We start from the raw sequence: 13,843 nt of genomic DNA, 5'->3' as shown, positions 1-13,843 counted from the left end.
CCATCATCAGATAGATATTGGGGATGCATTTTATAATAGTGTTTGTCTGAAAGCCTGTTTAAAATCTAAAGGTATTGTGGCATCATTGTGACCGTTTCATAAGAAATTTCTTTTTCATCCAGTTTACTAATACTAATAATACAACTTAGAGTCAAACAGTCAGAGTAAAGTACCAAGAAAAGGCAGCAGGAAATAAGAAATCATAGAGGTAGCTGACGGCTCTAATTCACATAAGAAGGTGGAGTAGAGCTAAATGATGAATGCTGCAGAATCTTCTGTAAAAATGAACACTCAACACCAGGACTGCACAATCATGGCTGAGATGATAACTCAGAATTCTCTAAGTAGCAACTGTGATTTCTGACGCCCATTAGTGAGTTTGCCTGTTGGTGAGATTAATGAAAGCAAGAGAGTGCAAGACAGAAAGATACAGGACGACATGCTCCATTGGTGCACTTAGTGCCACTGTAAACTGAGTAGAGCACCATGAGGGCCCCTGGATGTTATGACAGACACACACACGCTGTATTGTGTGTATGTATGTTTAATAGAGCAGAACCTGCTTGTTTTCTGTGACAGTTCTCTCTCTTCCACATGTTAAATCACTGCTGCTGCCAGAGAGACACACTACTCTATATCTATGTCTGAGTTTTTCTGTTCAAAAATTATTTTCTTTATAAATGTTTGTCTTCTTCTTTTTTGTGTCAATTGTATATTTACATGCATGATAACATATTTAGATTTTGTAGGAGTGAGTCAGTGACCAGCTAAGTTGTGCCTTATCTTTTAGACGCGATTATTATTACCAAACTATATCAGAAGGCTTTGGGCTTCCTTTCAATGTACAGTTAACAGCATCTGTTTTCATAAAATAATCACTAATACATGCAACACTATATGCTCTCCTTGAAGTGATGAGGTTTGCAACATTCATGTGAAGAGTTGAGAACTACAGTTACTGCCAGCTCACTGATATCAGCTGTGCCAATCTGTACAACATTTCTTTCCTTTGGTAATAAATATTATTTAAAACGTGCAGTTATTGATGTTCAGCTTTGGATTAAATTTAAATTTAAGACTGCATTATCATATGTCTTGTTTTTGCAAATTGAACGATGATACAATACTCCAGAGAAGGATTCAGATCATCTTAGCAAATCATTATCAAATCATTTGCAAGCAAAGCAAGCAAACTTTTCTTTATACAAAACAAACAACTAGAACTATTTATATATATATTGCTGTGCATACAGATATAAATACACATTCTACTTAGTTAATTAAAAATATGTATAAATTTACAGGAATGGGAATTTTTAATCAACTGGTTGTTAAAACTGAAATGTTGTCAGGATCAATAAAACACCAGTCATTTAGAATGAAAGGTTTTTCTTTTTTTTGTCATTACTTTTATTTTTTAACTGGACTGAAATTAATACTTATTCAAACTTAGTTACAGTTTCCCTGCAGTTTTTCCCATCACTAATTGAGCACAGTTGTATACTGAGGTGCACGTGCACCTCTGTTACAATACCTTAGATCCTCTCGTGTTGCTCCCACCTCTATAAGGTTTCAGTAAGAATGTGTGAACACATGCATTGGGGTTTTACTGCAGGTTAAAACTCAGACACATGTACACCTCCAACTTTCTCATGTGAAAACGTTCTCCGGTGTGATATTACAGGTGATTTCCTCTTTCTCTTCTCTGACTATCTTTCTCTCTCTCCTCTATCTAAATCACCGGAAATCATAAATCTTTCAGTCCTAGTTTTATGGGCACTTCTTATTGTTTGGAAAGTTATTTTTATTGTCTCCAAAATGCCTCTGGCTGTAGTGCCTCAGTGTTCACACTAAGAGTCAGACTGTCATATGAGGAGTCACCAGGGTTGCTGTGCTCTCTCTTCCATACTTCTTCATCATCCCCTCTCTGCTGAATCACACAGTGTTTATCAACCTACCTATTGTAGGCTACATTTATATTGCAGTAATTCATTTAAGTTTATTTAAGTAATTAATTTAACACTTTAAAGGAAGTTCTTGCCAACATGACAAAAAATGAAACACAAGCTCATTAAATAGGATAAATAGGATGAATTAAAGACAGTAAATGCAGTAATTAATTGCTGAGATGTTATCTGAAAAGAAAACGACATCCAATCATAAAGAATTGTGAACTGTGCTTGGGAAGTATCCAGATCATTCATTTAATTAAAAGTAACACAATCTAAAAGTAAAAGTCTTGTGTTTAAAGTTGGAAAACACAGTGATGAAGAAGCTGAATTCTTGTTGACGAATCACATTTTCTTTTGTTGAAGTAGAGCTGTTGCCATGAGGCAGATAGTACTTTCCTTTTTGAAAGAACTAGGCACTAGATCTTTTATAACCTCCAGTGTAATATTGCTTAGTGGCCACGTTGGGTGCTAATACTAATGTTGATGATGTTGGAGCATCTTGAACATTGTTGTTTTTCATAGCCATTGGCACAGAATGACTAAATGTACAAGACAGTATTGAAATGTTTTGATTGGAACCAACCTTCTCTATATGGATCCCTAAAGTGGCCAAGACTAAACAAATAAAAATGAAGTATTACATATATAATCACATGAATGCATTGTATTGCATATATAAATGAACCAATGATCTGTTAAATCATTTAAGAAATTATTATAATGTATCTCATTATTATTTTAAAATGTTATTTCTTTATTATGTTCATGGTTTTAAAAGCATTTGTTAGATTTATTATTAGATTAGATTTTCAAAATGTCTGTTTTCATTTCGTAATGAAAAATTCCCTAATAAAACTTTAATGTCACCATGACAGAGGAGGGTGTGTTGTGTGCTAGTTGTCGTTGTTGTTATCTGTTTACAAGCCACTGTTTCATGACACTTTATAATCTCATATCTGTTTTCATGATAGTGGTGTTGTCACCATGTTCTCACCTTTCAGCCAATCACATAGGCCCTGCCTCTTAAGCAAGCAACCTCAACAAATAAAACTTGACATGAAATAAGTGTGGGAAAAATGCCAGCTTTGTCTCTTTTATAGTGTTAAGAAGTGTTTTTTTTAAATTATATTTTTCTTTTTCTATTGTCATTTGGTTATGCCTTTTAAGTTGCAAATTCCTCTTGATGGCTGTTATTAAGGTTGCTTTCCCCAATAATTAAAAGTTGAATGATTTAAAACCAGAATTTACATGCATTTACATAAGTGGCCTACTTCTAACGTGAATTTTATGACTTCAGAGATTAGATCTTGACATAGTATCTTTTCTCTCAACATGACATCTGGCTAATATGAATATAAAGAAAATATTTAAGTATGTTCATCATCTATGTTTGCTGATCCCATAATTATGATTGCCCTTCACTAGCTATTAAGATGCAGGTTGTTTGCTTTGGCGGTTCTTAAAAAATACCCGAGTGAACTCTTGAACCACAGTTTCAAGCTGATAATATGTCCTTCTGGGTGCTGTGGACAAGTCTAACTTGGGCCTTGTATATTTCCCGCTTGATGTAATCCCATTCATTAAAGAAATACTTCAAATAGTTTTGGATTTTGCTCAGTTTAAGTGAGTCCAAGTAATAGTGTTGAGATTTTTTTCCCCTCTTTGGCTGTGCACCTCTCCATCTTATTATATTGATTATTCAAAAATACATGGTATGCTAATTTTAGGTCTTACAGGTAGTAATAATTGTTGAAATTCTAATTTATTTTGGCATTCCTAATATAGGATTGTATTTGAGAGTGAATCTGTGCAGTGAGTGACTTAGATGAAAATTTGATTCAGAGTCAAAGGCCAAGCAAAATATAGTCCCATGTGTTCTTTCACCCATACATACCTCTGTCTGTCTCCCTCCCTGTCCTCATGTGTCCTCCTCTCCTGTATTTGCTGACGGAGGAGGGTGTGTTGTGTGCTAGTTGTCGTTGTTGTTATCTATTTACAAGCCACTGTTTGTTCGGCGCTTGATCATATTACAGGACAACTCATGCTAGTCTCAGTCACGTTCGCACACAGCATACACTGCACACACATGCACACACACACACAGCCTAACAGTAGTCTAGTTTAGACTGTCAGCTAATCCTTAAGCAGTTGCTGAGGCATCAGTCCAGCTGAACTCCTTGGTTTTTGGCTCTGTCCTGCAGCACAGGGCTTCTGTTTGTATGCCAGACCTCATAGAATATCTTAAATCTTATTTTGGTCTTTTGTTTTGATTAGGTTTATTTTTTTGTAATTTTTCAATGTTGCTTTTCTGTTATAATATTAGCCTCTCCCCTCCTTTCGTCTCTCATTTCCTATCCTCTCCTTTTCTTGCATTGTTGGCTGTCCTCCCCGCTCCGTATTAGGAAAAAGATTCCAGTCCTTTTGGAAAATATGCCCTGATTTATAGTTGATTGGCTGGAGGTTGAGAAGTATGAAGAGTTCATTTGGAGGATCTTTATCGACAGCTCGCTACACTAATGAGAACACTGTGCTAACGGGAGAGAGACATTGCTGACAAGCCAAGCTAAACATTCTCTCTCTCTTTTCTCTTCTGCACTCCCTCTCCCTCTCTTTCTGTATCTCTGTCTCTCTGGTTTACTTGTCAGTCAAAACTCTCTGTCTCAGGTTATTAGTATTTTATTGCTGACACTGCTGATTTTTATCTATGAGTGAAATTTTAATGATACCCTTTGCGAAATTATGCCTACACTGGACAAAGTAGTAGTATCTAGCAAAAATGGAATATAATTGTAAATAAAAATACAGCATGGGGATTATGCAAGCAGAACATGATTATGTAAAGTTCATTAAAACATCTGCAGTAAAACACACTAGGTAGATATTGAGGTTTGGATGAAAATGATTTTAAAAAAATCACAGTATTATGGCAGTTAAAGGCAGCAATATCAGCTTAACGGTAAAAATAAATTTTCATAGAGGGAAGTGTTTTTACTGTGATTCTGTCTGTAAAAGACCATAAAATCCAAAACCACTAAAATTCCAAACTTGCTCATATGTGGTATGTCTGCATGTGTGTTAGAACAGGGAGCAACTTTTTTGATGAAAGCAGTAATTTAATGTTGTTTGTGTTGTTTGTGTTGTTTGTGTGTGTGTGTGTGTGTGTGTGTGTGTGTGTGTGTGTGTGTGTGTGCTAAATGTGTGTTTCTAGCATGATGTGTCAGCCGGAGCTCTGAAGGCAGCGCTGGATGGCGTGGTGCAGGAATGTGTGAGCTTTGTGGGAGTGGACATCAACATCTGCTCGGAGACACTGATGAGGTAGACAACACATAAAGACACATACATACAGTACATGTGCACACAAACACTCACACATGCACTCATGGACACATGCAAATTGTGAAATAGAGATGAAGTAGGGCTTAGACCTCTGACATACTTTCCCTTAGCAGTCACAACATGGCAAAGCTTCATTCACACTCATGCACAGGCGCATGCTTGATACACACACACACAGACGGCCTGCCAGCTTTCTGTTGAGACTAATGCTTCACACCCTGACCACACTTACTGGGCTGACTGTAATCAGCAGAGGGGGTTAGGCAAGGTACACACACACACATACATAGAAATGTATATATATGTATACACTTATTTACAGCACATAAACATAATTCAAAAGTACAGGAACTGCACAAATTTGATATATACACACATACACTTGTAGTGGATACAAACAGTCTGAAATGAGCTGGCATTAGCTGCAGGGCAGCCATCAGGTCATCTGTTTACCTGTCTGCTCTGCAAGTGAGCTTTTTTCCACTCCTGCCAGAAGTTATGTTACACACACATATACAAATTAAACACACACAGACGTGTTGATGACTGAGGTATTATGCTGAGTGTTGACATTGCTGTGTGTTTTAGTGTGAGTGACTCACTGCGGACCTTAACAGAGCAGACCTAATTGATTCTCAAATCACCTTTTTTCATTGCTTGACCAAAACTGGGCAAATATGCTCTCTAGATATTGCCTTGTGTGTGTCTCTTGCCCCTGCTTGTTTAAATGCCACATCACAGTCTGCACAATCTTCTCTGTTTGTTTGTATATCATAGAAGTCTGCTATGGGCAGTGTGCAAACCAAGAGCTACAGAGTTGCATGTAGATTTATACTGTAGATATCGTATTTTGAAACTAAACAGTGGGTTTCCCTGAGTTTTATTTTTCACTCGACTGTTCCTCACATCAGCATCCAATGTAGAACAGAGACCTTAGAAATAAACCCATACAGACGTCAACAAACTTCCAGTAATGATTTTAATAAATAGATGATGTGTTGTGTGACATATTTCTTGTTTTGTTTCCTAGGCATGTAGCAGGCCTAAATGTGGGCAGGGCAAAAAGTATTGCAGAGTGGAGAGAGCAGAATGGTCCCTTCATCAACAGAGAGCAACTCAAACTGGTTAAAGGCATGGGGCCCAAGACCTACCAGCAGTGTGCCGGCTTCATAAGAATCAACCCGCAAACCAGGTACACACTCGTATGCAAACTATATGTACAAATACATAGACACGAACAGGCACACACGTATGACTCAGTTTCTGTTTCGTCTCGCTTTCTTACTTTATTGTCATTAAAGGATCAGTTTACACAAATTACAAAAGAACATTTTCTTGCTTACATACAGTGATATCTAGCCAAGTAGGTAGCTTTGATTTAATTTCCCCAGGCTTTGAGATATATACCTCTGAGATTTTCACTCAAAGCAAAGGTATTCTAGTCACCTAAAAAACATTCATTCGAAAAAATGAACATTAGTTTAAGTGTGCGCTATATTTGTAATATTTTCACAGCTTTACTTTTCAAAGAGCCCTTTCTGATGTGAAGCTGCTGTTGTAAAAGCCAAATATGATCCTCTCCAAATCAGCCAAACTCCACTGGCGAGATCAGTAATTTTATTTTGCAGAACACAGAGTTGCTTGTGTACTACTGCCTCGATCTGTTAGTTTGTTTGTGTTATCGTTTGACTTCAGTGTTTAAAAAAGGATAGTTTGGATTCATCAAAGTCACATGATAACACAAACAAACAAACACACTGAGGCAATGATAGATCAGCAATTTACATCTTCTGTGAGGTAAAATTATTGATTTCACCTATGGACTTTGATTAGTTGGGAGAGAGTGATGTTTGGCTTGTATAAATGTGGTTTCCTGTCAGAAAAGGCTGTCTGATAGCAAAGTAAAGCGGTTAAAATTTTCTAGGTATTTTTCTAAAATACCTTTGTTGCTGACCCTGTCTACAGTAGTGCATTGCTTAGCTCCTATGCTGGTAATGTAGTGTTTTTTAAGGTATGAAAAGTGCTTGGATTTTGGATAAAGTGCTTGAAACTGCTTCAAATTGTAATTGCTTTATTTTCAACAAATAAATAATAATAAATCACTACCTGAACTGAATAGTTGGCTTTTTTGATGAAGAAATGAAAGAAGTCGGATATTGGCTCAGCCACGCTATATAGGATACCATGTCTACTTACAGACAGGTGACATGTTTTGAAAAATGAAACTTTGTTGTTTTTTCCTTTAATTTGTCATCCTTTTGTAGAGAGCTGTCACAAAACATAATTTTGGTTGTTTATCACAGAATAACATCTGATTTCATGTGATGAAGAAGTGAAATAATCATTTTGAGTACGTGTATGTAATTTACCACAGTTGTAAGGTGCTGAAAAACCTTGAAAATTCTTGAAAGTTGCTTGAATTTGACACTGGAAAAGGTGCAGGAACCCTGCCTGTAGCTGATACACTGTGTAGTGCGCTAGTTAAAATACTTATAGTACAGTTTATGTAAGATTTATATTGTGTAGAGGAGAGATTGTTGAGATGAGTCTTTCCTTTTTGGTGGTGTGAAGTGAAATAGAAGAGTCTACAGAAACAGTGTCTCAGTTACTTTGGGTAATAGACCTCCTTATAATTATAACATTTTAAATGCAAGTTTTCAATGCTGTGAGTGATGCAAACGATATGAACTAAACTCCATTGTACTGGGGTGAAAGCAGGAATCTCAGCTGCCAACAAAAAAACATTTAAACTACCTGCATTGCCACATACTACTAATGGTAATTGAGAAAATGTTTTTTGGAATTTGGTGAACTGACCCTTTGATGATAATTTGTGTTAATATGAAGGCTCTTTAAGACTTTGAATTTCCTTATGACTTAAGAATATCTTTTCTCTTTTAAAAACAGTGCCAAATCATCACCTCATCCTGAAGCAGCAGACAAACCAGCAGCGAAGAAGGTCAAGGGCAAGACTTGTGTCAACATACCAACCTCATTTAACCCCTTGGACCAGACCTGTATACACCCAGAGTCCTACCATGTGGCACAGAGGTACACAACAGTCAAATATACAAACACACACACACACACACACACACACACACACACACACACACACTTTTGTACAGCAGCCTACCCCACTGGCCAAAGCATGTTCAGGCTAAGATGGAGTTGATTTTTACACCCTCTCATATGGGGCTGGTTATAGCAGTGGAGGACTGTGATTTGATTTGCACAGACATGGGATACAAGAGAGGAGGCGTTGGCTTTGTATGTGTGTGACTGTGTGTGTGTCCTTGTGTGAGACGTGATTGTTAGCACTGCTGATGCCGATATCAAAAGCACATTGAACATCTGCCCAAGACTTGTATGTCCTGTGTGTGTGTATGAGAAAGAGAGAGAGAAACAGACGGACAGAGAGAGGGAGAGAGGGAGGGCCCTCTCTCCTACAGCTGTAGTCACTCAACTGTGTTTAGTCTACATAAGTTCTGACACTAGTGGCTCTAAGCATCGCTCCCCGCATGTTGATGCGCCTTTAATGGCCCCAGTGCATGTGTGTGGGTGGGTGTGTCTGTGCACACATGTGTGAAGATAGATTGATGCTGCTTGTATGAAACTGTGTTTTTGCTTATCTTTCCTACTTCAGCTAAAGTGAGTGTGTGTGTTTGGGTTTGTATGTGTGTTCAGCATAGACTGCATTGTACAGTTGTTCATCAAAGAGCTGATAGGGATTTAAAGGGACACATTACCTTCTTTTTATTTTAATGGACCCTTTATTCTTTCCTGGTACATGTACACTCTTTCCCATTTTTCCCAAATCCACACCAATGTTTGTAACTTAAAAACTAAAACTAGATGTGAAAAAGCATTTTAGTTTAGTTACTCACATAAAATAAAAAGTACACAGGAAACATTTTTAGTTTTCTTCTTTGTTGAGTTGGTCAAATTTGTAAACACAACTGGCATGAGGAGGCATTGGTGCATCTTTATTGAGACTGGGATGTCTACACAACACATGTGTTTGTATTGCAATACCTATTGTGCCCCTGACAAATAACTCCCATATTTTAATAAAAAACTACAAGTACTACTGGAACTAATAAAAGCTAAACTAAAACTGAAAACGTTTTTAAACAATGAAAACTAAACCAAAACAAGCAAATCCTCTCAGGAAACCAACTGAAACTAAACTGAATTAAAAACAAAAATATAAAACGAAATGGAAATTAAAAAAAAAATGTTATAAAAATATAAAACTATAATAAATTCACATAGCTTGCGTTCTTTAAATTTCTGTTTAATATTGTTTCATTCTTGCTTTGTTGGCAGAGAACTTTCTCTTTCCCATTCATCCATCCAATTTGACAGTTTAAATTTAGATTTGACTTTGTTTCTGCTGATCTTTTAAAAAGTCATAATTACGTTTAATTTAATATCTAGGAATAGTAGACAGGGAGGTAGAATATTTAATCTAGGGCACAGAAAATTTTGTAGGTCTAGTTTTCTGTCAAGTTTGAATATTTTGTTTTGTTCAGTAGCCCACAACACATTTCAACCGCTGTATTTGTGCATTAAACATCCTACATTTATGCCCTAAAACATGGACGCTCTGTCTTGTAGCTTCACTGGTCAAGTCCAGATATGTTTGAGCCACCAGAGCCAGAAGATGGTGGCAGGATGGTATTTTATTTTATTCAGTGTCCTGCCTACAAGACTATCTGACTATTTTGTTACATAGCCTGATAACACTGACACATTTTGAAAGTGAATCTTATTTCGAAAACCCCAGTAAAATGCCCTTATTTAGAATCACTAATTAGGATATGAGGGCCAATTAACCCCTCTCTACATGAGTAATCTCAAACTGTGTGGTGCACCAAATTTTTGGGCATCAGTGAGATGCTTTACTGCTCTTCTCACATCCTCACCTACATCTGGTCAAAGCAGGAAATACAGAGGGAAGATTGTGGGGGAATGCTGTTTGTCTGTGTGTGTGTGTCTGTCTGTGTCTTCACGGTGTATAAGAAATATCATGTTCATCGCATTAGAGAAACTGGATCCTCCTTTACTGCTCACAACCCACACATCACGCCCTTTTTGTAACCATATACAACTCTACAACACACACCACATACACCACACACACACACACATTTCTGAAACTTTTCTCTTATGTATAGTAGATGGTGGTCAGCACAACCCCAGATTGGAGAATCACAGAGGGGCACCAGCACAGAAGCTAACAGTGAACTGCTGTGGACAGGGTCAACAATAAAAGGGTATTTTGGCCACCTAAAAAAAATAAATATCAGTATCAATAGCAGACCTTTTTAAAGTGGCTAAAGTGCCTTTTGTTGCTGACCCCATCCACAGCAGTACATTGCTTAGCTTCTATGCTGGTGCCTCTTTGCTTCTCCAAACTGAGGACCTGTCAACCTCCATCTACTGTTGGTAATACACGGACTATTGATCAGTGTCTCGTACAACCCCACATTAAATAATCCAACCTATGCCTTTTGTATTGAGCTTTAGGGAATCTACTATTTTAGGATCTTTCACATGAAAATATGAGTGAAGCATGTTGTTGTTGGACACTTGGGTTCATTCCATAAAATATATAGTATTACTCTGATAAGAGACAGAAGAGGTCCGCTCTATGATGAATATTTCTCTAAATGTAACAGTCGGGGCCCAATATTTCTATAATACAAGACAGAGTGGGTTCTTGCTGTGGGCCTGGATAAAATCTATATCCTAGCCCACCCAACCCCACATTCACACACACACATACACACAGAGTGTTGGTAGTAATTATATGTGTATGAACCCAACAGCGGTGGAGGCCTCTGGACTCCTGGTACCCCTTAAATACTAACATACACCCTTGGAAAAATGAGATGGGCAACACACACACCTGAAAGTACAACCCACCACCCACTGAAACCAGTGTAAGATCCAGAGCCAGAAGGCAGCCTGCTCTTAATTCAACAGCACTTTCAATCTCTCCTCCTCTCCTCTCCTCTCCTCTCCTCTCCTCTCCTCTCCTCTCCTCTCCTCTCCTCTCCTCTCCTCTCCTCTCCTCTCCTCTCCTCTCCTCTCCTCTCCTCCATAGTCTTTTCCCGTTTTCAGCAACTATGTTCTAACATATAGAAAAACTTCTGTTTTCCTTTTGGACTTTAACTAGGGTTCAAATGATTCTCGGCCTGGCTGATGATCTGATCCAATATTCAGCATTTTTATGATTATTGGATTGGATTATTGGTGTGTTTTTTCCTCTCCAAGCCGCTGTCCAATCAGTCCTGGCAGGTGTAAACTAGTTGAATGCCTGGACTAATTCATCCGAAGACAAAGAAAAAACACCGCCGCCCCTTTCTTCATAATAAGCTGCTCCAACTTCTCATTGTGTACTTATTCCTCACCAAAACGGCCTGACAGCACAGTACACCCAACTTCACTCTGGGGTTCACAGCAGGGTCAACAAAACTGTTGCACACATGGCACCACACTCATACCTGTCCCACCTAAACAATGACAGGTAGGAACTACTTAGCGCTTCTTTTTCTTCTTCTTCTTGGATTTTAACGGCGGTTGGCAACCAGCGTATCAGGTGCATTACCGCTACCTTCTGCTCCAGAGTGTGGATCAGAGATTAAATGCTATTGTGTAAACCAGTCCATCTAATAAATTCAAAGAAGATTCTAGTGCTTAGTCCAGACTAATTAGCTGTTAGACAAGGGGGACATAAAGAAGAAATGCTACACATGTAAATGTTGAATTAAAATACTGGGTAAAATGCTTATGATAATGAAATATTATAATATATAACACCATTTATAATAGTAAACTTAATTCTTAAGTCCATAATAATGTTGGGAAATTATTATACTGAACTATACACAGTAAACTGCATAGCTTAATAAGGGACACAAAATCAGTAAAGTAACTTACTACAAATAACCTAAAAATGTCATGTGTACAGTAACTATGGTTACACTTGTAGCAGGAAACAGTAACAATGATTTGTTACATTTAGAAAGTGACCATCTAATGAAAATAAAACATAATTTAAAAATTATTGTAAGAACTTTAATGGCATTATTAAGTACTTGTATCGGCAAGTACCCAAATGTAAGTACTTATACTTGTACTCGGTCTGAAAAAAAGTGGTATCGGTGCATCCTTAATAATTTATATAGGATTTTAAATTTTTTCAAAGTAATGACTTGTACAATACATTTATGAAAAAACTAAGTTTGGATAAAATACAGTAGCAGACTAATTGCACATGACTCCTGTTGGCAGGTCTGGATCTTTTGTAAGTTTTGTTTGTTCCTAAGAGAAAATGCATATTATAACAGTGGTTCTTGCATGAGGCCCAATGTGTAGCTGTAAAGGAATGCAAGAGGGATGACCTGCAGCAAAGGTCCCTGGCTGGATTCAAACCATGGGGGCTATGTGGTAAGCATCTTAAACAACTAGGCCACCAAGACACAAGTATTTCTCTTCCTGTAAATAGATATATGGTGTGAAAGTGAAGAAGCCCAGGGAGACACAGGACAGAAGATCCTAGTGTTAGACAGGCATCCATTTTGGTCCAGAGGTGCCATTTCTTCACCGCTGAGCCATTTCTGGCACACTCAGCTTCTATTTTGTACCGATCTTGCTTGCGGGTGTTGAGGGATTGATTCCGCTTGTCTCCCTCTTTTGGATGGTAGACGGTGACTTTGCTGGCAGGGGCCTCTCCACTCACAGCTGTCTCATACATAGTTTGTACACAAGCCGTGTCCCGTTACATCCGCACTGTCCCCACTACTGCCAAATGAGCATTTCTGAACAACATTGTGTATGAATCAACGTTGTGTGTGTGTGTTCTTGTATGTGTGTGTGTCCACCTGTTCTGTCCATCATGGGGGGGGACAGCTGCGGAGCCTTTTTGGCGTCAGGCTGCCAGTGAGCGACATCCATCATGGACGCTACCCAGCTGGTCTACACATGAACACATGCATAGAGGCAAATGCATTCACATCCATCACCAGCTGTGGAAAGTGCCTACTGTAAATAATATATACAGTACACACAATACTCACACATTACATATTTTTCCATAAGCCCTATTTGCCTCTCTGGCTCTCATGCCAGTCTGTTACTGAGTCTGTTCGACTAGCTAATTAGTTTGGATTTAAATCTCAGGCCCAGTGAGTTTTAAATGGTGCGACCTGAGTGACTGTCTAGACATTTCGGAGGTGGGACATTCTGCTAGAATAAAGCGATAGAAGGAGATTTTTCCAGGCCGTTGACGGATGGACAAACAGTCCAACCTTAGCAAAGTGGGGGCATTTTCATGAGACAAGGTGTCAGGGTGTTAACAGCCCACTGTGGATTTACCTGATTTAATAGGGGGGTAAAATAAATGTGTGTATTTGTGCTTGTGTGTGCTGTTAGAACAGAAAGAAGTGCCTCAGCAACACATGACTTTGTGTGTCATTACTCCCACACCTTTCCCTCCTTTCCCCCAGCTCCCTCTCACTTTACCTGCATTAGCTTAGCTTTCCCCT

At 38.2% G+C, this 13,843-nt stretch overlaps 1 protein-coding gene across 1 annotated transcript in view; it reads left to right on the top strand.

Moving 5' to 3' along the window:
* srbd1 (S1 RNA binding domain 1) overlaps window positions 1–13,843 on the top strand; it is a 64,825-nt gene that overhangs the window by 46,947 nt on the left and 4,035 nt on the right. The window contains exons 16-18 of the mRNA XM_084736380.1: window positions 5,161–5,267; window positions 6,319–6,480; window positions 8,196–8,339. Of these exons, the coding sequence (XP_084592506.1) occupies window positions 5,161–5,267; window positions 6,319–6,480; window positions 8,196–8,339 (413 nt within the window). The remainder of the gene's footprint in view (window positions 1–5,160; window positions 5,268–6,318; window positions 6,481–8,195; window positions 8,340–13,843) is intronic.

This window comes from Lutjanus erythropterus, chromosome 14, assembly GCF_056507025.1.
Source record: "Lutjanus erythropterus isolate fLutEry1 chromosome 14, fLutEry1.hap2, whole genome shotgun sequence".
Taxonomy (NCBI): domain Eukaryota; kingdom Metazoa; phylum Chordata; class Actinopteri; order Lutjaniformes; family Lutjanidae; genus Lutjanus; species Lutjanus erythropterus.
The sequence above is the reverse complement of the archived record's forward strand: the minus strand, read 5'-3'. Positions and strand labels throughout refer to the sequence as shown.